Here is a 24,408-nt window from a genome sequence, read left to right on the forward strand (position 1 = left end):
TAGGACTGATGTTTTCCAAGGAACAAACTTTCTTGTTTCCTGTGTACAAAAAGTGAGAAAAAATAAAAATAGTGGTATCTTCACAGTTGAGTTCTTAACATATTTTCTGATATATGTAAAAAGAGAAAAATTGGCAAAATGAGTACCAACATTTTTAAAAATAATAATTAAGCCTAAATCCCTGGATTTACCAATTTTATAAAATAAGAAAGTAACATTTTATAAAATACAATTTTATGAAATATGATTTTATAAAATTTGTTTAGCTAAGTAACAAATGATTTGCCCAAAAAACAGATTTAGCAGGTGGAGTCCAGGGGGCACATTCTACAAAATAAGTTTATTGACACTGTAAAGGGTTACTAGCATAAAATTGTGGTGGGAATAAAAAGGGCAGTGACCTTCCTCCTGAAGTTTAGGAGTGATCCCTGAATTGAGAGATATCTGAGTTGAAGTGGTCACTGGAAACAAATGGTAGAGACAAATCACAGAGAGCAGACTGTATCAATTCCAGCTTCTGGACTCAGAGAAGGAAGGAAGAGCTTCAGATTTCATTGCAGAGAATGAGGCTGAGAAACTTTAAAATCAGATGCTTTTTCCCAGATCCAGGGGGCCAGCTAATGCACAAAAATGCTTAAAGCCACATAGGTATGTCACCTTTATTTCCTAGAGAAGATGTTAGCATTTTCTAAATGCTCATCTACTGTGCCTGGCATGCATTATTTTATAGCTTTCTGGAAGTTTCATCAGCACCACGGGTATATCTGTAGTACGATGTGTGTGTGGAGAGTACAGAATGCAGGTCCGGGCTGGGGGCAACGGACTCTTCTAGCTACCACAGTGAGTGGTGCCCCTGCAAACCTGAGTAAGGAAGACAACTTGCCTTTGGGTGGGTAGTGTTACAATCTGCATGTCTAGGGGCACAAATGTAAAGACCGACCCTGTTCTGGGAATGATTATGATTCTGACTGACCTCAAAGGGGTAATTATGAAACCCCTGGATCATCAGGATCTGGATGTTCCCTACTTTTTCCATGGTGTGATCATGACCGAAAGTGTGGCTGTAGATATCTGGGAACATTTCCAGAAATGTCCTCCTGTAGGAGTTAATTATAAAGTAAATGTGTATAAAAGAGAAAATAATATTGAAACCTATCAAGGGGAGTAGATCTTAAGGGTTAATATTGTAGATGGATTACTTTGGAAAAAATCTTTTTCCCTTGGAGTATTAAGAAGTCATCGCATAATTGCCATCTCTCCACATTTTGTTCTAGAGTGCCTGGTTTATTGATATCAGTGTGAGACCTGTTTTAAATAAAAATCTATTTGTAAAAATCCAGATCTGTAATATGTTCTAAATATCATTATAGTGTCTTTTAACTATAGATTAAAAATCACTTCATTTTCAACAAAATATTTTGATGTAAACATCAAATGTTTTGAAAACAAAGGGGATCTGTTTTTGTTGTTTTCTCTTTTATCTAATTTTTGTATCCATTTTGTCTGGGCATATTAAATGGTAAAAATATTTATAAGATTTGCACTAGGTGAATCTTCCTAAAAAGAAAATACTGAAGGCCACAGAGTCTGGGAATATTAATATCTTTTTAATAGATTGATCCCCCTTGATTTCTTATTCTGGAGTAAAGGTACAAGTTTTTCCATGAAAATTAGACACACAAATCATCTGACAGAATGTATGACAGATGGAACATGATTGATGGGAATTTTGCTTTAATGCACATTGTTCATTGTAATTTTGCCCAGCTTAATGAACTGTGAATTAATAATGAGGAGCAACACATTCAACGTATTATAGTAATAAAGTGCTTTTATGGACATTTTTCATGTTTCCAGACTTTCTTGGCCACCCTGAACAATTTTAACTCAAAGGATTAAAAAATAATCGCTTATTTAACTGTGTTAAAATAGTCAACTTTGAAAAAGGTATTTTCCTGTATGAACTTTTTCCTAATTGATTCCATTTTGTTCTGATCAGTAAACTTACCTGAGTAAGCTGCACTATTTAAAAAAAAGTGATCTGATAGAGTATTAGATGACATACATGACCATAGTCCATTGTTTTCTGATTCAACGACATAAGGGAGTAAAGTGAAAAATTAATAATTATACATTTTTTAATTAGGAGAATAGAAAAACTAAATTTCTTGTAGAAATAAGCCCAAAGAGTCCTCGTGTCAGCCCTGCTCCTCTTAAAAGACTGTGATGCTGTAGGGCCTCCCTGGTGGCGCAAGTGGTTGAGAGTCCGCCTGCCGATGCAGGGGATACGGGTTCGTGCCCCGGTCTGGGAGGATCCCATATGCCGCGGAGCGGCTGGGCCCGTGAGCCATGGCCGCTGAGCCTGCGCGTCCGGAGCCTGTGCGTCCGGAGCCTGTGCTCCGCAACGGGGGAGGCCACAACAGTGAGAGGCCCGCATACCGCAAAAAAAAAAAAAAAAAAAAAAAGACTGTGACGCTGTAATACCAATGGATAATCTGGGAGAGAACCAGCTGTCATTAAAATAGATTTTACCAAGGCAAGGACAATAGGTTGCTTATTAGCAGTGAGAAATCAGTAGTCTTTTAGAAGTGTACCCTTTGGAAAGTGTGAGATATATAATAAATGAAAGCCTTTCATTATTCATTGTTATAAGCCAAATGTAGATTAAATGTACACTACCTTCAATTCAGATATTAAGATAGCCTTCCCTCAGTAATTTTATGAGGTAACATGTATAATGTCAAGCATAGGCTAAGTCATATATTTTATAATCTTTCAAAAATTTTTAAAGCAATGTGTTAACCCTATAATGAATATAAAATGGATCCTAACTGCATGTCTTAGAAAATGTGCATTTCATAGAATTATTGAAGAATGAATCCTTAATAGCCCATCTTTTTAAGTATGTTAGCTGAATGTTATGATTGTGTAATATCATTTTAGGGCATTACCACATTTTAAGAAATAAAATAATATTCAGAAGCATAATTTTGCCAGAATGTAAAATTTAAAACCAGAAATTTGACTTGTGAAAAATCCTCACATGATTATTGGCCTGTTAAAAACTAAAGCAAACCCCACAAACCTGATGCAAGCTATTATGTGCAAAATAATGTGCTAGTTACACAGCCCTCTGGGAAGTGAATGTGAGTCCGGATGCTTCTTTCTTGGTTTATTTCATTCCTAGAGTACCTTTGTTGCAGGTTTTTCTTATGTTTCCAAAGGAAACAAGTAAGCCATCTCAAGTTTAAGTTCTGTCCTCAATAAAGTAAAAAATGTGCCAGATACCATTTGACTGGATGATAACTAAACTGGACAAATATTTTCTCTCACTGGAGACTGACAGTGTTTTAGTTGTGCTTAAAATTTGTGATTCTCCTAAAAAAAGAGTACAAATGAAAACGTATGGTTACCAGGAGATAAGGGGGGAAGGATAAATTGGGAGATTGGGATTGACATATACACACTACTATATACAAAATAGGTAATAATAACCTACTGTATAGCACGGGGAACTCTACTCAATACTCTGTAATGGCCTCTATGGGAAAAGAATCTTTTAAAAAAGTGGACATATGTATATGTATAACTGGCTCCCTTTGCTGTACACCTGAAACTAACACAAATTTGTAACTCAACTATACTCCAATAAAAATCTTTTAAAATAAAAAAATAGAGTACTACATGCATTTCTAAGAAATAAACATTATTTTCTTCATTCTTCTAAAATAAATAAAAATAAAATAATGTAATATGTGGTTTTCAAGCTAATGAACACCTAAGAATGAAATTTGAAAATCTACATTTGTAATGTATAATTCTTTTGTTCAGAGGCAGTGACATTCCAAAAGAACAAAACTTCTCCAACATTTCCCCATTTAGAGTAATGCTGACGGTGAGTGTCTGGTGGATCTCAGAGGGGCACAACTGATAATATATTTATCATGCTGCCAGTTTGCTAAGTGGTTTCATATTCACTAAGAAAGACTTGTCAATGGATACTGAAGAATAGATGTGAGGTCTCTGTGTGTTGTCTCTGGGTGAGATCTCTGTGTGAAGTCTCTGTATGAGGTCCCTTTGGAAGGTATCTCTGGGAAATCTGTTAAATCTGTGCTAGGTTTCTGTCTGAGGGTCTGTGAAGCAACATGAGGTCCCTGTGTGAGGTCTCAGTATGTGATCTCTGAGAAAGGTGTTTGCGTGAGAAGTCTCTCTTGAGAGGTGTGTCCGTGAAGTCTTTGTGTATTGTCTCTGGGTCTCTCCATTTCTTTTTTTCTTTTGGTCTCTCAATTTCTTGTCTTACTGTACCTTATGGAAGACGGAGCAGCAAGAGAAGGGCAAAGGGACTTGCTTCTTTCTGTTTTCTTGCTGTTCCATCAGCATCACCTGTCTGTGGCACTCTCCCAACAGGAGCCAGGGGGGTCCAAGTCCAGCTTCCCCATATTCCCAGAACTCACTTCTGGGTGCCTCTGAGAGGACCCAGCAGTAGCCAGGCTAAGGTCCCAACCCTGTCAACTCTTTCCTCTGGGTACCGACCCCTCCCACAAGTCCTGGCTCCACTCTCACTGCTCTGCCCATTCTGGAGGCTGCCTTGGGAATCGGGGCCCAGAGGTAGGGCCTGGCTCCAGGGAGAAACCAGGGGCGTGAGCAGTCCTGTGCTCACTCTGCCCCCTCCACCCCAGGTCACAGCATTTCCACGTGTTGCGGGGCCTGACAGGTATGGGGGATGGGGTCCATTTCTGTTGTCATCTGGATCAGGGGCATCAGCTGGAACAGAAATCTCCACAATGAGAAAGACACCACCTGGAGCTGTGTCCACCATGCGCCCTGCACATGGCAGAAAGCACCAAATCACTCTAGAGAAATTCTTCCTCATCTCCCTGCTTTTCCATATGGATGGGGGTCAGGAGACAAGAAAAGCTGTGCCAGAAGCAGATCAGTGGAACACTCCTGGATTGCACCCTGCCCCATCCACTTTGCACAGGTCACCTCCATACCACCACAAATCCTGTCTGATTGCTTCTTCACCTGCCAGGCTCTGGGGTGATCAAGGACTGGGAGACAGGCAAGGCTTACTACACAATCACAAGCCAGTCCCCACCTCTCCCCTGGAGCAGTCCTTGGGCCATGTGTTTATGTGAAGGTCACCAGACTAGGAGCCACATCCCAAGATCCCTAGTCCTGGCTTTTACACCTATTGTTAAGTTATCCTTTCTAAAAGTCAAGAGGTGATGATGGGGCTTCCCTGGTGGCGCAGTGGTTGAGAGTCCGCCTGCCGATGCAGGGGACACGGGTTCGTGCCCCGGTCTGGGAAGATCCCACATGCCACGGAGCGGCTGGGCCCGTGAGCCATGGCCACTGAGCCTGCGCATCCGGAGCCTGCGCTCCGCAACGGGAGAGGCCACAACAGTGAGAGGCCCGCGTACCGCAAAAAAAAAAAAAAGAGGTGATGATGTGTAAGCTTATTAAATATAGTATTAAGAGATTAACCTTCCCTGATTTGCTTTACTTCTATAAGTTTGACCTTCTGTTTTGACCTAAAGGTGGTTTCTCTAGGTCTGTGATCTTAGAGTTGGAATAGGGTAGAGACCCTGGCGTGGGGCCATGGTGAGCTACTGGACCCTTAACTTTTCCTCCCCTTTAGGCCTTTAGATGGTGGTTGTATGTCAGGGGGCTGCTCTTTCAGAACTGCAATTTATGGGAATCTGGTACCACTTTGCCTCCTTCCTTGGATCCAATGATTTTTCTACACCTACATCCCACCCTAAATTCACAGTGTTTGACCATCAGATAGTTACTACCCACAGTCACACCCCTATTCCATTCATCCAAAACTCCTTCTCTGGGGTTAACATAGAGTGGAAGGTAGGTGACCCATGAACACAGCCATTCATTTATATGGGACTGGACTCAACACGGCCCTCAGCAGCCTCCCTGATACTCCCCCCACCTACACACACAGAGCTGGAAATGCCATCCTTGCTGCTGCTCTAAAGTGTAGGAAAAACAGAGGTGGGGGAGGGTGATGCTGTACATTTTATTATGGCTAAGCTAAAAGGGGTTCATAGGGCATACCTCAATCCCAACCTTCATCAGAGAGAGAAGGAACTCTTAAGAGCAGATGTTGTATATTCCCTACCAAGAGATCCAGGGGCAAGATTTCTCCTGTTTCTGAACTCAGAGCCCATACTCTATTCCCCCCAAACTTCCATCCACTTGGCTCTGACACTTCCTGGAGCCTGAATTGGAATGTCCGGCCCTATCGTGTAAACCTATCCACTACAGTTGCATAAAGTTCAAAGTAGCATAGAAGGAGGAGAAAGACTGGTTGAACCAGATCCTTGGGTGTGGGTTTCATAGGTTTTTCCCATCTCATTGTTAGAGTAATTTTAGTTTGTGTAATGACAGTATTATAAGGTGCAATGAAGGGACACGAGACAAGGAGCAAGCTTGTGTTGCTACTGTCAACCTCCCTCCATGCCCCTCCCTTCTAGAAGACAAAGTGCACAGCACAGACAGCAGCCATTACACTATGCTTTTATTAGAAAAAAATATATATATATATATATATATATATGTATTGGGGAACATTAAATATCTTGGATGTGCTAATGAGAAAATCATTTTCTCTACATGGACTGAATTTTTACTTGGAGACATGTCTTCCTACTAAAGGGAAGACTAAAGAAGGATTTTACTGTCGACCAGGCAAGACACCTCCCCAAAGATGACAATGCCTTGGACAGTGTTGATGGCGGGCTGGGGCACCTGGAATCCTTGGCCCATACTGGCAGGTACTAACTGGAAACAAACTCTTCTTGGGGGGCAAGGATGGGAGGCACCTTAGGCCCAGCTGCTCATCGTCGAACCTTACACTTTTCAAACTATGTTGGTGTCTGACTTCCCTTTCCCCGATAGAACAACTCTGGCCCTTGGAGGTGGCTTTATGACTGCAGGCTGTAGAACCCATCATTCTCCGTTGCTCTGGGTAGGAGGTAAGCCTGTGGCAGCCGAAACGCCCACATACTGGGACTTGGAACTCCAGTCTGTGTCCATTTAACTTTGTGGCGTGAAGTCCATGGTGAATCGCTCTTTCTTCTTCTGGGATCTGTCCAACAGCTGTCATGCCTGCCCGACCCTCAGCAGTCTCACTCTTCAAGGTTGATCTGCTTTTGACGGATCCGTGACTCCGGGCAGTGGCTGATGTGGGCTTGAATTTTTGCAGAGCATCTCGACCATTGACTTTTTTATTGGGGAAAATCCACTTTAAAAATAGCCTCATCCTTTTTCTGAAGAGGCTTTCTGGAGGGCTATGTTTCTTCTCTGGCATGAGCTGGAGACATCTGCTCCCAATAGAGTCTGTTATTCCCCTGACCTGGGCAGGGTGGCTCATACTTCCAGCTTGAGAGGTCCCTAATTCTTTAAACCTTTCTTCATGCTCTCTTGGTTTATGCCTCCTACAGTCCTCTCTTTTGTAAGTAGGGGCAATCATCTTGCTCTGGCTCTTCCATGAGTCTTGGAGTTTTGAAGTTTTGGGCTCCTGCTGCCCTGGGTTGCTCCTTTGGGCTTCCATAAGGCCACTTGTCTCCTGGGAAGCTAACCTGTCTCTGGTGGGGACTCTCTGGGGGTGGCACTGAGGCACCTGAGAAGCCAAGTTGTCTGCAGCAAGGAACATGTGTTTGGGAAAGTCCTGAAGCTGGTTGTCTGACTGTACCTTTACTTTGGAGTTAAACTCACTAGCAACCCCCATGTTAAGGCATGGCTCACCTGGATGTTGGACAACAGACATTCTAGGTAGTAGGAGACTTTTACTGGCCCCTGGCACCTCTAAACTCCTCATATGTACATTTGTGGTTTGGGATTTTGTCAACACTTTGGTTTCCAAGATAACACTAGACTGTGGTTGAAGAGCAGGAGAGTCCTTGGCCTCCACAGCCTCCCTGGCCTCTTCACCTCTCAAAGATTGGGATCCTAAGTTCACCTCCATCACTGTTACCCTATGGCAGGGGTCTCCTGAGGCCTGACCACCACTCTCCTCTGTTGGCTCATTCCTGACCATTGCTGAACTTGGACCTGGCTCTAGGCTGTCCCTCTTGACCCATTCCACAGTCTCACTCTTCCAGGTTCTGCCCACAAGGCTGAGTGTGAGGGACTGAGAAGGTGGCCTGCCCTCCTGTCCAGTCAGAGAAGCCTTTGAGGGCCCATGGTCGTCAGCAGATGGAATCGCTCCCAGGGCACTCTGGATTTCCTTACACACAGTGGAGGGGACAAGGAGAGGCCTCTTCAGGGTAGGAACTGACTCTTCTGTTATCACCTTCTCTCCTGAATGAGCCTGAGGAGGTTTCTCCAGGAACTCAGCACACGTGACTGTTGAGTGGGACCCAGACACACAGGTGGCTGAAGGGGAAGAGGCAAACTGCAGAACGGTGGAGGGTTGGAGCTTTTTCAGCTTCAAGAGATTTATGGGCTTGAGGACCTTGAGGGGGAGGGTCCACCTGTGCTTTACCCAAAACCTTCTAATATGTGCTTCCAGCACCTCTCGAGTGTCTGGATCAAGGAAGGAAACCCTACAGGAGGTGTTCATGCAGGGTTCCCAACCCTTCAAGCAGTATCTTCCACAGGCTCCAGCAGGCACTGCTTTGCACATCTCACCAGGAGGGTCTTGACATGAGAGCTGATGAAAGTTGCCCTTGCCAGGAAGCCTCCCCAGGCAGCTGTAGGAGAGCAGATGGGGCCAGGATGGCTGGACAGGACAGGCAGGGGTGGGCACCTGTAGCCCAAGAACCCTCCTCTGTCCCCACACTGACTTCATAATGCTCCTGCTCTCCCTCACCCTAGGGCTTTAGCCACGCCCTCCCATGGCTCCCCCTCCCAGGGCTGGGGTCACATTATAGGCTCTGGGAGGAAGGACGACCCAGGAGAGAAGGGGAAAGATTCTTTACCTTTGCAGAAGTGAAACCAGGTTGTGAGTCCCCTCCAGTTCTTCCAGGCAATCTCTGCAAGCTGGAAATCAGGAGACTGGGTCATGGTGGTGAAGGCAGAGACCTAAGAGTCTTTCAGGAGGCTGAGTGCAATGGCCCTTTAAGGGAAATCTTTGGAGGATTAGACTCTGGAGCCCAAGTATCAGTGTCCAAGGCCACATGTCCCTGACAGTGATGGTAAGTCTCACTTGAAAAGGGTTTGTCCTTTGCAAAGTGCCTCCACGTTAATTAACCCCTGTAGCCCTTACAACTGCTGTGTAGGGGAGAAAGGTCAGTGGTCATCACACAGAGGAATCTGAGCAAAGTTAAACAACTTGTCCACAGTTGGACTTGGAGGTCCCACTTCCCAACCCAGGCACCAATGGTCCACCACAGTCCACACACCCCATTTCTAGGTCCTCATGGCTTCATTCTAAGCACAAATTTCTGGGAAGTATCTGGGCTCTGATCTCCTTCCAACGAGCCTTCCCAAGGCTCTGTTTCCTGAAGAATAAGCTCTGCCACTGGCATCCTCAGAGACCGTGAAGCTGGGCCCTCAGGATTAGGAGAGATGGAAGCTAACTCTCGGGGGCACGCAGGGCTGAAAGGCAAAGGCTTACCTTTCAAAGATCCACTTTTCTTCCTACTCCTGCTCCTCCCCTTCAGCTCTACTTGATGCTGAGAGAGAAAAAGAAATGAGGGGCTAACACCCAACTCTCACTGTCATCTATCTAGGCAAGCTGTGTTCATGAACAACATGACTTTCTACATTTAACTAAAACTCTGTGGGGTTTTTTCCCCTTTTACTTATTTTTAAAGTGGATAGAAATATTTTCAGTTTTTCTTCTTTGAAGAGTGCAAAGAAGGATTTTTTTTTTTTTTTTTTTTTTTTTTGCGGTAAGCGGGCCTCTCACTGTTGTGGCCTCTCCCGTTGCGGAGCACAGGCTCCGGACGCGCAGGCCCAGCGGCCATGGCTCATGGGCCCAGCCGCGCCGCGGCATGTGGGATCCTCCCGGACCGGGGCACGAACCCGCGTCCCCTGCATTGGCAGGCGGACTCTCAACCACTGCACCACCAGGGAAGCCCAAGAAGGATTTTTTAAGTTTTAATCACCATAGATTTCTTCTGTCACTGTTCCTCTGATCAAGAAACACACACATTCTCAGACCCAAATGCCCACGTGAGCTTTGTCAGATAGGATTCTGCTTCCCAAGGCCAGACCTCCACTCCAGCCTCTTCTCTCAGGCTCTCAGGGGCTCAGCATTGCCCTTAGATCAGCCCCAACACAGAGGAAGGTCTCACTTGAGACACCCGCTGTGGGAAGGTGGCTGGTGAACCAGGGCTCAGGGGTCAGCCTTCCTGCAGAGATTGAACTCTTAGTAATCCAGTCCTTAACCATTAGTCACTGCATTGGGGACTTGCCCTGGAGCCCTCTACCATACCTGAACTCCTGGTCTACGATCTTAGGCTAGAAATCCTCATGCCCACTCTAACCCCTCTCTGGCCTGGCTTTTCCCTAGAAGGATGATGTTCTCTACTTTTCTGAGAGTTCCCATCTCAGGAGTCTCTCTAGATGGTTTAGAAAAGTGGAAATAAGAATAAGAAAAAAAGATAATCTCTGCTGGGATTAAGCCAAAGGTTTCTTACCTTCCTGATGTTTCTATGTTTCCTAGGTGGTGCTAAGAATGGATTACTCTGGAAGCAGGGGAGTAACATTAGGAAGAGCCCCAGTCCACACAGGAACCCAAGGATGATATCAATCACCCAGGAAGTTGGGCTGGATCTCAGCCAGATAGCAACAGTGTTTTTCAAAGAAAAGAGATTCTCCATCTTCTGAACTGCATTGCTGCCCTCAGGCAACAGAGCACTGGGAGTTCACTTGATGGCAGAACCCCAGGCCTGCATCACAGAGCTGTGGCCTTGTCACAAAGGGCTCCTGAGTGTGGGGGAGGGGCAATAAGAGAAAGAGGCTGAATCACTACCCCTCCTTCCCATCCAGACCCACAGACACCTGCACCCTCCTGGGGCTTCCAGATCCCTCCTTCCAACTACTCTCATCCTGTCAGAGAGACCTTAGCCAATTTTCTGTTCATTCCATCTGGAACCTGGTTCCTTCATCCATTAGAGACCTTTACTTGAGGCCCACCAACTTGATAACTCTTGAACATCTTAAGCTGACCCTAGAAGACTGGCTGTTTCACAGATATTTTTACTCAGGATTTCCTTTGTCCTCAGCTCCAACTTTCCCACATCATGTTTGTGTCTTGTGTAAACCCAGGGATAGAACTTGAATTTCTTTTACACTTATTTAGTTTTGTGAATTTTGAATAGTGTATGTTTTGCCTCATTTTCTATCAGAGGGAACTACACACAAAAATTAAAATAATTTATTTTTCAAAATTCATAAGTATGAAAGAATTATAAATAGTTATGTAATAGGGAAGAACAAATCTGACTCCACATCAGATCTTTTTTACTTTAATCTTTATGCTTTGTTGCCTGAGCTAACTCTGTCCATTCCTGTGACCCGGGCTGGCTCTGCACTTTTTGTAAAACAATGTTGCCTAGAGCCTGAAATATACAGGATAGCCTATTTCTAAGGCTCTGACTTTTAAGAGCCCATTCATGGAGATAAAAAGTTGCAGAACAGAGAATAATAATTGTTTTGTTAGAGGTTTACAGGAACACGTGACCTGACCAGGATCTGACCCATCTGGCCAGCTGCTAGAACAAAAGATCCAACACCAAGATATTTGCAACAATTAGCCATGCCCCTCCCTCACCTTGCCTTTAAAAAGGCTTTGCTGAAAGCCTTCAGGGAGTTTGGGGGTTTTCCTGGGCATGAGCCACGTGTCTTCTTGCATGGCACTGTGTAAACCTTTCTCTGCTCCAAACTCTGCTGTTTCAGTATTTAGCCTCACTGTGCATCAGGCACACAGACTTGCATCTGGTAACAGTTAAACCTTCAAATGATATTTTTGTAAGTTTGTAGTGTTTATAATTCTGGAGTTAGTAAATCTTTAAACTGCACAAAAACTTTTGGGACACACTGCAAACACGCACACACACACGTACTCATTTTCCTTAACCACTCTAGTACTTTCAAATCCAATAATCCATAATTTTCTACTTAAAAAAAATCTTTCATATGTTGTCTCAACCCAACTTCTTAGTTTGCAACGATAAGACAGTCCCCACTCTCCAGATAAATTTTGAAGTATGTGGTCTTAATCCATTAGGGCTGCTATAACAATATACCATAGACTGGGTAGATTAAAGACAACAGACATTTATTATCACAGTTCTGGAGGCTGGGAAGCCCAAGATCAAGTCACCAGTATGACCACCTCATAGTGAGAGCTCTCTTCCTGGTTCAAAGCTGGAGCCTTCTCTCTGTATCCTCATATGATGGGAGGAGGCTAGAGATATCTCTGGAGTCTCTTTTATAAGGCACTAATCCCATTCATGAAAGCTCATAAGCACTTTTGCATGGCCCGGCCTCCTATCTTTAAGAGGTAGGATTTCAACATGTAAATTTTGAGAGAACACTAACATTCACACATGTGCACTCATTCTATACCCGGAAGCTAGGAATGGGTTAGGGTGAGCCAAGGTCCTGACCCTAACGGGCTGTAGGGTGAAGAGTAGGACTAGGGGTCAAACCCTTGGGGCTGAGCCAGGTCTTGAGCAGCCTCTTCAGATACCCCTAGTGTGTTATGGATGTATTCTCTTTTCTGAGTGTGCCTTGCCTTTCCTGCCCCATCCTCCCAGGCCCCTGAAGCTTCAAGTCCAGCCTGAACCATATAGAAAGGGAGCTTTGAGTCTTACACAAAATTCCCTTATGACACCACTTCCTATCCCTTAGCAGTAACACAAGATTCACTGAAGGATTCACATGGTAAATATGTGTTAATGCCCCATGAGGGCTTTAAAATAATGTGTATTCTCTGCTTGTTGGTCATAATTTTATACAGTTTTAGTGGGAACGTGGGCATGTGAGTTTATTTGGCTATATTGCCATGAATGTGCACTTTCACAAACATATCTCCTACATCTACTGTTGTTCCTACAGTCTTTTCCTCCCATATGATATTCTCACCTTAATTCCACCTTTTATCAAAATTTAGACTTAGGTCTGTCACCATGTGGACATGCTTTGTAACAAAATAGCTTCAACAGAGGAGGTCAGTGGAAGGCCTGGACCAGCTATCTTGGTTCCATGATAGTAAGCAAAGGATCGCAAACTCCCATGTTAAGCTTAAGCAGAAAGCAAAGTTTAGTTAAGCATAGGTACACTCTCAGAGAGGGAGAGAGAGAAGGAGAGAGAAAGAGCAGGCTGTTTCTGAGAACAGGCTATTTCAGCGAAGTGAAGCAAGCCCAAAGCAAAGTATATCGAAGCAAAGGTACACTCTCGGGGTGGGGGGGATGGGTGTACTGTTTCTGCAGATTGAAAGCAGCATTCCTATAAAGGCTTACGAGCGCTTTTAAGGAGCATTTTGCAGAGAGGTGGGGGTGAGTGACAAGGATCATTATTTGATTGACAGTCCTGAGCTATGGAACAAGTTTTCTGCTGCGCATGCTCTCATCCCTGAATCCCCAAGAAATGCCTACTGGGTGGGGGGAGGGGCAAAACCACATGTAATTTATTGTAATTATGGTATAATGAGTTTGGATTTACTATAGGTTATACGCCTGTCTGGTCTGGGCATGCACAGCCTGGAGAAGTCCCCTTGTGTTACTGTGCCTCTCTTTAACAGGATAAGCTGCCCACCACCCGACCATAGTTTCTCCCGTTCTGGGTGGAGTCAAGGGAGAGTCCCCAGATGGCTGCGTGTGACTCAATTTCTTCTTCTTGTCTTTCTCACCACTGTCACCTCCTTGCTGCTAATGTCTGACTAACTACCTAACAGGTCTTCTTTGCATTCATATTTGCTCTCTAAATTTTCTCTATTACTTTATTTTCAATATGTTTTGTTTGATGGGTTTTTTTTTTTGAAATTTAAAAATCTTATGATAACATTTACCTTGATTTATTTAATTATTGTTCTACTGTTATTGATTTCTGCCATCTTATTTTATGCTTTATTTTCTACATTTTCTTGATTGTTTCTTTTTTTCCCTTCTTTGGCATCTTCCATTTTACAGGTCAAGGGTACTTATGTTTGTTTGACATTTGGGAATTTTTAGTATTGTAATGGTTTTATATCTTGAATTATGTTAATTTTCTCCTCCATTTCTTACCCGTGGATGAAAAATGTTCCCTGCCATATCAGTAGACAAAGGATGTTGCAGTCATCAAGTCAGACGTCAAAGCAGGAACCCTCAACTGTGCACCTTGAGGGGATTCGGGATGGAGAAAAACAGGGTACTGGTTCTAGAGTTAAGGTGCATATCAAAGGAATGATTTCACGGAGCCCAGATTCTTTCATCTTCTCATACATAGAAAAGTGCTAAAGTCCTTAACTTGAGAGGTCTAGTTTTCTTTAATTAATAGTAATCTTTTGATGTTCTGACTACCTGGTTTTTCTTGACTGCTCCCTTAGGTCTTCTGAGCAGTTCCTCAGAGTGATCTGACAGGCTGTGTTCTGGGCTTAAGTCCTCAGAAAATCTGCCAAGTAAAACATAATTCTCCTTTTGGGTTGTGCATATTTTTCAGTCAGCAGTCTTGGCAACCAATGAAGGAGCCCAGAGCAGACTTTTCTTCTTTGCCTGAACTCTATGAGGATCCAGAGTCCTGGCACTAGCAGAGGCTTCTTGGGCCTGTCCGCTTTCTCAGAGAGTCCAGACGAATTTGGGTGAGTATCTCCTGGTTCTTGGATCTCCAGTTTTGGTTGATGATCCTAAGTTTTATTCAGTGGTGTTAAACTCTTCTCTTGAGTAGTAGGTTATCCTTGAAACTTGGTTTCAAGAAGAAGTACCTGGGTCATCCTCAGTGAAAGACACTGGGAAGATTTTTACTCAGTTTAAACACTGAGAGCTTAACCTCGGTAGAAAAACACTGGAAGACTTTTGCTCAAGTGGGTTAGCCTCACTTAAAAGACACTGGGAAGATCTTGCTCAGTTTAGACACTGCGTGGTTTATCCTCAGTTGAAAGACTGGGGAGACTTTGCTCAGGTGAAAGACACTGAGTAAAAGCTGGACTGGGTAATTAGGTGGAAGACTAACCTGTCTTCCTTGAATTGGCTACTTTAATAGAGTTTGTCAAAATAAAAGTGATCTTCACAAATTGAACTCAGAATGGGGAACTTAGCTTTCAATACAAAAGGAAAAGGAACAACAACAGATTTCCAGCCTCCAACGGATATCCTGGCCAGGTTTATGTCCATACAAAATTTACATTTACAAGTGCTTACTTTCTTGGGACTTAAAGAAAATCTTGCCCTAAAAATGACTAAGATAGGACTCTTTTATTGCATATGCAGTTAAGTTAGAAAAAGCTGGCTTGATAAAAACATCTTTTCAGACTTCTGACTTCAAAAAAACAAAAGGCTTTCTAGGGGAAACTTGCATTTCTCTTCCTGTGTCTTTGAAACGTTAAGTGTTCTGATATTCTTCAGTGTGTGTGTGTGTGTGTGTGTGTGTGTGTGTGTGTGTGTTTTGAGAACTTGGTCACTACCATCCAAAAGTACTTATATGGTGTACATTTGCCAATTTCCTCACTTCCATTGTGAAAGGAGTTCCCTATTCCTAAGAAAATGGACCTATGTCCGACTGACACAGAAGATGGAGATTTATCCCAGTGCATTTATATATGTATATCTATTAAATTTATGTATATATATATAATGCCTAATGGAAACATCTCAGATGTTCTATTTGGTATTTTTCTTTAATTTTACTTATAAAATTGTGACCATTTTTTAACTCAAAAGAGGAGAATTTTAAAAATTAATTAAGAAGACATCCTCAGTAGTCTAAGGTTCAGAGTGACTTGGCAGAGAAAATTGCTGAATGGTTAGATAATAGTGCTGGTATGCTTGGCTATTGTAACACTTTACATTTGAGTTTCTCTTCCTTGAAATTACAAGAACTATATGACTCAAGAGAAAGATTGATAATTAGGAATATTCTGCTTGCTTTATTTTATTTATTTTTGTTGTTGTTGCGGTACGTGGGCCTCTCACTGCTGCGGCCTCTCCTGTTGCGGAGCACAGGCTCCGGACACGCAGGCCCAGCGGCCATGGCCCACGGGCCCAGCCGCTCCACGGCATGTGGGATCCTCCCGGACCGGGGCACGAACCCGTGTCCCCTGCATCGGCAGGCGGACTCCCAACCACTGTGCCACCAGGGAAGCCCCTCTGCTTGCTTTTCATAGAGGCTATTGAAGAACATTTTAATTATTTGGAGGTCATAGGAAGGAACCTTCATGATCTAAGTTTTTTTTTTTTTTTTTTTTTTTGCGGTATGCGGGCCTCTCACTGTTGTGGCCTCCCCCGTTGCGGAGCACAGGCTCCGGACGCGCAGGCTCAGCGGCCATGGCTCACGGGCCCAGCCGCTCCGCGGCATATGGGATCCTCCCAGACCGGGGCACGAACCCGTATCCCCTGCATCGGCAGGCGGACTCTCAACCACTTGCGCCACCAGGGAGGCCCATGATCTAAGTTTTGAACAAGTAGTGTTGCAACACAAAGCTATGACTTAAAAAGGAAATTTGAAATGACCTATTTCTTTTGGCATCTCAATCCAGATATCTGTCAGTAAAATGAGTCACTTTTCAGTCAAATGGGTGGTCAGCAATATAATTTTTTATTGGGAAGCTGAAAGACACCATTGCCAAGCAGAGCACCTGCAGTGTTCACATCTATATTTGAGCATCTTTCGTTTTCCCAAGGGGTGCAAGTGAACAGAAGGAAGGCCGAGAAATGCACTTGAATAAAGCTTTTCAAGATGGATAGAACAGAGAGCATTCCCAGAGGCGGGTCAAGTTCAACCCAAGAACAACTCTCTCAGTGCTTTCACAACTAGGTAAAATACAAGACCAGTAGTAACTCAGCTCTCAAATCAGTGCTGAAATCCAGCAGAAGGTTGTTAATATTGATACGGTTAACATACATCAAATAGGAATACTGAATTTTCTGAATCCAACTGAACTCCCAGGATTGTTTGGTTTCAAAGGCTGTCGGGCTCAAGACGCATTTGGTTTTAAATAATCCTTCCTAAAATGTTCAGCTTTCAGTCTAATATGATTGAAACCCAGCTTGAGTGTGTCTTATAATACACTGGACTGGAAAGACTATGGGCATTGAATTATTCAAAACATGGCAGGCGAAGGAGTGATATGTGGGGAGGATGTGATCATAGAAATGAGTGAGACTTGATATGTCTTGTTATCTCATTTGATTTACCTGTTAGAACTCTTCCAAATATTAGAGGAAAGAAATCAATATCAATTTTCACCTGTCACGTTCCACACTTCAATGATTAATGAATGTCAAATTTGACCACAGTTTTCTGTACCACCTGCTCTGAAATAATACTTCTGGGCCTTTATTAAAAAGGTAAAATTTTCATTGAATTTCCAAATATGATTCTGCAGTGGCTAATTCAGCTTGTTTTATTAGTAAGCAAGTTCTGATGAGTAATACTAATTTAATAAGCCTGCATGTGAGGTTAAAGTGTCAACTATTCCCGCCGAAGGTGATGAGATACGACTGTGATGTGGTGGTAGGGCACTCACCTTCCTGAACGAACCCTGCGAGCACACAGTTCTTGGGAGAAACCAGTACAAATCTGATATCATTTTGCATGTCTCCTGTAGCAGTGGAATGCACACACATACAAACATGATCATGGGTGAAAAAACACACATGCGCACCTTAGAGGCTTACATTAATTTCTGAATATAGTTCTCCGGAAAGAAAAAGCTTCACTGATGATTTGTATTTTTCTAGTTTATTGTTTTATCCATACTAAAACACTTCATGAAATCACTTCCTGTTTTGTTGTCCATGGAATCCTTTCCATTTTGTGATGCTAAATATAAATCGAAAGAATGATTATGGTCCTTGGCCATGAAAGACTAAGTTACAGAGAACCCGGTGACTGGAGGTCAGCGCTGCCACGGAATTATTCTCTGCTCCAGAGACCATCAGAATATCACTGTGTACCCACTTAAGGATAGAATGCTGCTACTGAGAAACGAGCTCTCTTTTATTTCTACTAAAAGGAGAGAACAGTAGGGGACCTTGGCTGCGCGAGTGTATGAGACTTTCTCTGTTTTGTACAATAAGCCAAAAACACTACATGAAATAGCCTCCCGCCTTTTGTCTTTTGTACCCAGCTCCTTCCTGTATTGCTCCTGATCAATTACACTTACATCAACAAGAGTTGCTTGAACATTTTGACAGTTATGTTCCCCATACCCTGAAGCATTTTTAAAGGGTTACTGAGATAAAGCTATTTCAAAAATACTCCCTCTAAATTTTTTCAGGGTGGCATCAATGAAAGTAACTTCTTAGAGGAAAAAAACTTGAGTTCCTGGCCTACCACTCTAAGGCCAGGCAAGCATAAACCTTCAGAGCAAAACCTAAGTTTGCTCCCAGTTGAGAATTTGGTTTCCATGGTCTTATATAAAAAGTATATGGAGACTTTAATTCCCTATAAGCCCTTTCCAAAGAGTGAATACAGTTCATCATTCGTAAGAGATGATGGAAGTTACAATTTTGTTGAATAGGTGGAATATATATTACATATAATATACATATTTATTTTTAATATATGTATATAATATATATAAAGTTACTATTCAGAGTCCTAAAACGTGGATTTTTCTTACTTACCAAGAATGAACAGTAACTTGATCTCTAAACAATAAAGCACCTGGTCATAACAGAATCATAACAAATATTTGATATCAGAATGAATTCACTGTTCAGGTGTAAAGAGGGAATAGCTTCGGTTTTCCTCTTTCGTGCACCCCATTATTGCATCCTGGACAGAGGGGATTTTCTTGATTTTAATCTGAAGGAGAAATGGTCACTTTTGTTGAGATGGAAATTGACCACCCCAGTAGGCAGAGGCACTGTTTTTATTTGGCTGAATTCATGTTTCTAGTGATAATTCAAGGTGTAATAGGGTTTTCTCAGCCACTGCAAAATCTGAAAATGATAAGCATCTCACCAGAGTTTCAGGATGGCCCATTACCTATTCTGTGGAAAGGATATTCAAAATACCATGCTTCATCAATGTCTTCTTTGACTTATTAATGAATGGACAACTACTGAGTTAAGACAGTGTCTCATCCTTGCTTCAAAAAAATAAAAACAAAAAACCCCCACAAACACAAAAAAACTGTTAACAATGAAAACTTATTATGCCAGGCCTTAGTATGGCCTGACTTGGAAATTTAGTTTCAGAGGCTTTTGTGAATATACCAAGGAAAGAGGGCCTAGGTGTATCTTATTCCCACAGGCCACCAATAAATATTTGCTTAACGGACAAAAAATTAATATATAGTATAGGAGAGAACCTGACAGATGCTTAACATTATTGAGTGATAGCAATGCTCAAACTCATCTGTGATCAAACACTATGAAAGTATCCTCCTAAGGATAAACTTATTACAAATAAGTGAAAATTCAATTATGCAGATACTTTCAATGTCAGCTCTGATATGCAAAAAGCATGGAAGTTGTCACTGTATCTTGTCCTTACAAGATAATGCTGTACAAAATGAAAATCAGTGACTTTTCTCAGACGTGATTTATAAAACATGTAACTATGAAAGAATTTTCAAACGGTAATTATGTATGTGTATATATGTGTGTCTGAAAAATCTGTGTCAAAGAAAACTGAGGCTATCAGTATAAACTTATTTAACTTCTATCTCTTCTTACCTTTATTTTCTCCCAAACTTACCAGTATCCATCCAGCTCGAAGGATACAAGTGATTTTTATATACTGTGCAAGGTGTTTTTTTCTTATTCATATGTCCATGTTTCCCCAATTCTCTAAATTATTATCTACATCTTCAGGATCTCCTTTATTGGTTCCTTCATTTCAACATATAAAATATGTCCTTCTCATTCTAAAAAATTCTTTTTTGCTAATTATTTTCTCTTTTCATCCAAACTCCTTGAGAGTAGCCTATTCCCACTGTCCTCACTAGCCCCGCCTGGCCCCGACAGGCAGCCCTACACCCTCAGTTTATTGCCATCTGGCTTTTTGTCCACCACTTCACTGAACTGCTCTAAGGTCACTGGGGACCTAACTGCCCAAATCCAATGGACACTCACATTCTCTGAAGGATGACACTGTCATCTATTTCCTCCTTCTTGAAACTCTATCACCTCTCTCCTTCCCAGAATTCTTTCTCTGCTTATTACTTAAACGTTGTCAGTACTCACAATTCTCTGAAATCTCATCCATTTTCATGATTTTAATGACTGCTGATATGTGCTGAGGACATTCAAATTTTTATCTTTCCATGTCTTCACGTGCATGTCCAGTTATCTACCAGTTTGTCTTCTGAATTCTACAGGTGCTTTCAAATTCTACATGTCCAGAGCTAAAGTCTTTTCCCCACTTCAGTTCTTTATCCCCTATTTCAAAACTCAATGATACCATCACCCAACCTTAGTCACACAGATGGGGGTTCAGCCTCCGCCTCCTAATTCTTCCTTACTTCCCAAGGTCAAGTCTTGCCGGTAATTTCCTAAATACAATTAGAACTTACTTCCTCCCTTCATCTATACCTTATTTCAGACCCCTTTCTTCTTGCCATAACCTGGTCTAGAAGTTACAAAATTGCTGTTTGGTGGAACCAGTTGTTAGACATTCTATTCGAAAAGGACTCTAGGGTCAAATAGCTTTGAGGATGGCTGTGTACCATACGCCTGCTGTGACGATCCAGAATGAACATTAGCCTACAGCAGCCCCGAGAAGCTGTACAGTAAGGGAACCTGATTAACTTTACTTAAGCCAGGTTCTCCCTTCTGCCGGTCTATAAACCTTTCAGTAGGGACAGGAGAGGAGGTGGCAGCGTGAAAATCCCACTTGAAAATATAAAGCACTGCTCCTCAGAAGAGTGGGGCATAATTATCTCCAGGCTTCTTCAGAGTCCTCATCCATACTGACGTCAGTGGTCTAAAATGCCACCTGAACTTGTCCTTCCCATTCTTAGCTATTTTCTGAGGAAACCAGCTCCACGCACATGGATGGTTAAGACCTGCTCTCCTCCTCCTCGCTGCCTCCTTTAGGGGCACTTGCCGCTGCCTGGGGACACTGCACTGATCCTCCAGAGCCTGTGCCTGTGGCTGTGTGACACACCCCTCGCACACTCACGGCTCTGGACTTCCGCTGTCCACTCTGCCTTGAGTATCCTTGCCTTTCACCGGCTGACTCACCAGTTTCTCACGAGTCCTTTAAGACTTAGCTTAGGGACTGCCTCTTTTGATGACTTTTCTTTGCCTCACGGCTCCCCCTCTTCTTCCACAAACACTGACTAAACGCCCTGAATATGCCCGTCACAGCAGGTCACGTGCAGGATGAGACATCTGCTGTGCGTCTTCCCCTCTCACTCCACTGCTAAAGGGCCAACACTACATCTTGCTCATTGTTTCACTCCTCTAACACTCAACCCATGACTAGTGAACTAACTAGTACTGTAGTAGCCCTCTTAGTAACAATCAGGCAGGACCTTCTACAAGAAATCTGACACTCCAGCTTTTCTCTGATCTCACCTTTCACTCTGATTGAACTAAAGACTTATCTGTACATGTTTTACCAGGGAGACATCATTTAATCCAGAGATGTGTCATCACATACTCTTACATACTCTGCCATTTAAAAATTCTGCTCACGATGGGGGAAGGAGACAGGTGTGCTTTCTGACAGCCCCACTGTTTTTGCACTTCTAGTGGTCACTGGCTTCTCTCTCAGTGCCTTCCTTAAACCCTTCTTCTCTTAACAAGGAAACAGGATAACAAAGTAATTAAGAGCCTGGTTACAGCCTATGTGTGAACAGAAACATAACCAAGGACATAGAGAATAGACTGGCGGTTGCCAAGGAGGAGGGGGTGGGAGAGGGTTGGATTGGGAGTTTGGGATCAGCAGATGCAAACTGGTGTATATACAGGATGGATAAACAAAAAGGTCCTACATGGGACTTCCCTGGTGGTGCAGTGGTTAAGAATACGCCTGCCAATGCAGGGGACATGGGTTCAAGCCCTGGTCTGGGAAGATCCCACATGCCAGAGAGCAACTAAGCCGGATGTCACAACTACTGAAGTCCAGGCACCTAGAGCCCGTGCTCTGCAACAAGAGAAGCCACCACAATGAGAAGCATGTGCACCTCAACTAGAGGAAGCCCACGTGCAGCAACAAAGGCCAAACACAGCCAAAAATACATACATACATACATACATTTATTTTTAAAAAGTGCATGTATTTTAAAAAACCCCAAAAAGGTCCTACTGTAGAGCACAGGGAACTATATTCTATATCCTGTGATAAACCGTAATGGAAAAGAATATGAAAAAGAATGTACATAAGTGTGTAACTGAGTCACTTTCCTGTACAGCAGTAATTAACACAACACTGTAATTCAAGTGTATGTCAATAAAAAATAAAATTTAAAAAAATTGCCAGAAAAATGGTCACATAAGGGGAACTTCCCTGGTGGTCCAGTGGTTAAGACTTTGCCTTCCAATGGAGGGGGTGAGGGTTCAATCCCTGGTCGGGGAGCTAAGATCCCACATGCCTTGAGGCCAAAAAACCAAAATATAAAACAGAAGCAATACTGTAACAAATGCAATAAACACTTTAAAAATGGCTGACATCAGAAAAAATCTTTAAAGAAAAAATTCACATAAATCAGAAACAAATGAAAGATAATAAAGTCCATACATTAAAAAAAAAAAAAAGAGCATGGGTTCGGGTCACATTGCAACTTCCCACTTACTTATAGCTGTGTAATTCTGGGCAACTCACATAATGTCTCCTCAGACTGTTCATCTATAAAATGGGGATGGTAAGAGTTCCCTACCTCAGAGCGTTGCTGTAATCCATAAACACGGTTAAGTGCCTTGGTAAATGTTTGAGGCTCTCTGGTTATTATGAATTAAAATATGTCAATGGCTTCTGGCCGTGTGATTTATAATAGTTTGATGTTTAACCAAATGGTAAAACTATTCCATTTATTATTCCCATCTCTTTTTAACCCTTAGCCTGCTTTGTTTATGTTTTCTCCCACCACAGAGTGCTAGTTCCAGGAGAGTAAAGGCTTTATTTTGTTCACTGCTGAAATCAACAGCACCCAGAAAAGTACTGTACATGTGAAGCCCTCAGTAAACACTAGCTGAATGAATGGTGCAAAGTGTTACAAGGAAAAGTACACCCAAACTTTCATTATAAGAAAAAAGTATAGATAAAAAAATCTTTCTCTAATGGCTTCCAGTCAAGTAACTGAAAACACCATATGCTATAATAAAAACATAAGTAATTTATGAAAATTTGAAGGCAAAAACATAATTTTAAAAGATTTAGACCTATGTTAGGCGTGATAGAGTATGGATGCTTTCTTGAAATTCACAATCAGATCCAAGAGTATCACTTTCAGACTGTTCTAGTACACTGAGTTTACTTTTACTTGTCTTTGATGAAACAGTCACTATTCTACTCTCTTTCTTAACAGAAATGTGTTTTGTCGAAGGCTCACTTTTAATTGGTTTATTAACCAAAGAATTATTTTGCCCAATTCCTTTGCTTTTCTGCTTTACAGGTGAGTCAGAGCAGGAATGCAGGTCCTTCCCAGGTTGTTTCTTAGCAGAGTAGTTTTTGGTCTATTCACCTGCTTTGCTCATTTTCTCTGAAGAAGACCTGCTATTTCTAGATAATTCCTCTTCTTTTCTTTGACTTCCAGTTCCAGAAATGACGTCTGCTGAAGGAGAACATGTTCTAGCAATGAAATCTTCAAAAGACTCCTGCCGCTGCTCTGTGACTGGGACCCCCAGGTTGTCTTTGGAAGTTTCTAAGGCCTCCTGAGTAGACGCTGGGACACGGAAGGAGTCGAGAGGCAAAGGAATCCTAGCATCACCTGTAATTTTCGGAAAGTGGAGGGGAAGACAAAAGACAAGACAAAAATTCAGTGATGAACAAAGCCAACCATTAAAAAGTAGAGTTCAAAACTTCAGTGTTACTCTGTAATCTTATTATTAACACAGTCAATTGATTAATCAGAAGATTTCAGAGCCAGTTTTTTTTGTAATTATATCTTGCCAAGTGATTCTCAGCTTAACCTAGCTATATCCAAGGCTATGTCCGCTACGTTTTCAGACTTTGGTGATTGGGGTAGTTATTACCCATTTCCTTTCCCTCACTAAAAATAAAACCCTATTCTGTAAGATAATTAATTTCTTTTCTATCCTCCAGGCACATGTAAACCGTATATAGTTTGTGACCAGACTGTGTTCTCAAGCTGTCAGTTCCCAAGACCACTCTGAGATTGGCTGA

The 24,408-nt window shown here is 42.4% G+C and overlaps 1 protein-coding gene and 1 long non-coding RNA gene across 3 annotated transcripts in view; one reads left to right on the top strand and one right to left on the bottom strand.

The window, feature by feature from the left end:
- Nucleotides 1-24,051, top strand: part of LOC132494373 (uncharacterized) — a 110,129-nt gene extending 86,078 nt beyond the window's left edge. The window contains exons 1-3 of one of the 2 annotated variants that reach the window (XR_009533050.1): nucleotides 6,658-6,791; nucleotides 14,614-14,752; nucleotides 23,819-24,051. This is a non-coding gene — a long non-coding RNA (uncharacterized LOC132494373). Of the gene's footprint in view, nucleotides 1-6,657; nucleotides 6,792-14,613; nucleotides 14,753-23,818 lie in introns of those variants that run through there. The other variant, XR_009533051.1, reaches the window with a different exon arrangement.
- LOC132494369 (centrosomal protein of 78 kDa-like) overlaps nucleotides 23,455-24,408 on the bottom strand; it is a 28,451-nt gene continuing 27,497 nt past the window's right edge. Inside the window, 1 exon segment of the mRNA XM_060105423.1 lies at nucleotides 23,455-24,008. Coding sequence (XP_059961406.1) covers nucleotides 23,739-24,008 — 270 coding nt within the window. The 3' untranslated portion in view covers nucleotides 23,455-23,738.

Source organism: Mesoplodon densirostris, chromosome 7 (genome assembly GCF_025265405.1).
Source record: "Mesoplodon densirostris isolate mMesDen1 chromosome 7, mMesDen1 primary haplotype, whole genome shotgun sequence".
Classification (NCBI taxonomy): domain Eukaryota; kingdom Metazoa; phylum Chordata; class Mammalia; order Artiodactyla; family Ziphiidae; genus Mesoplodon; species Mesoplodon densirostris.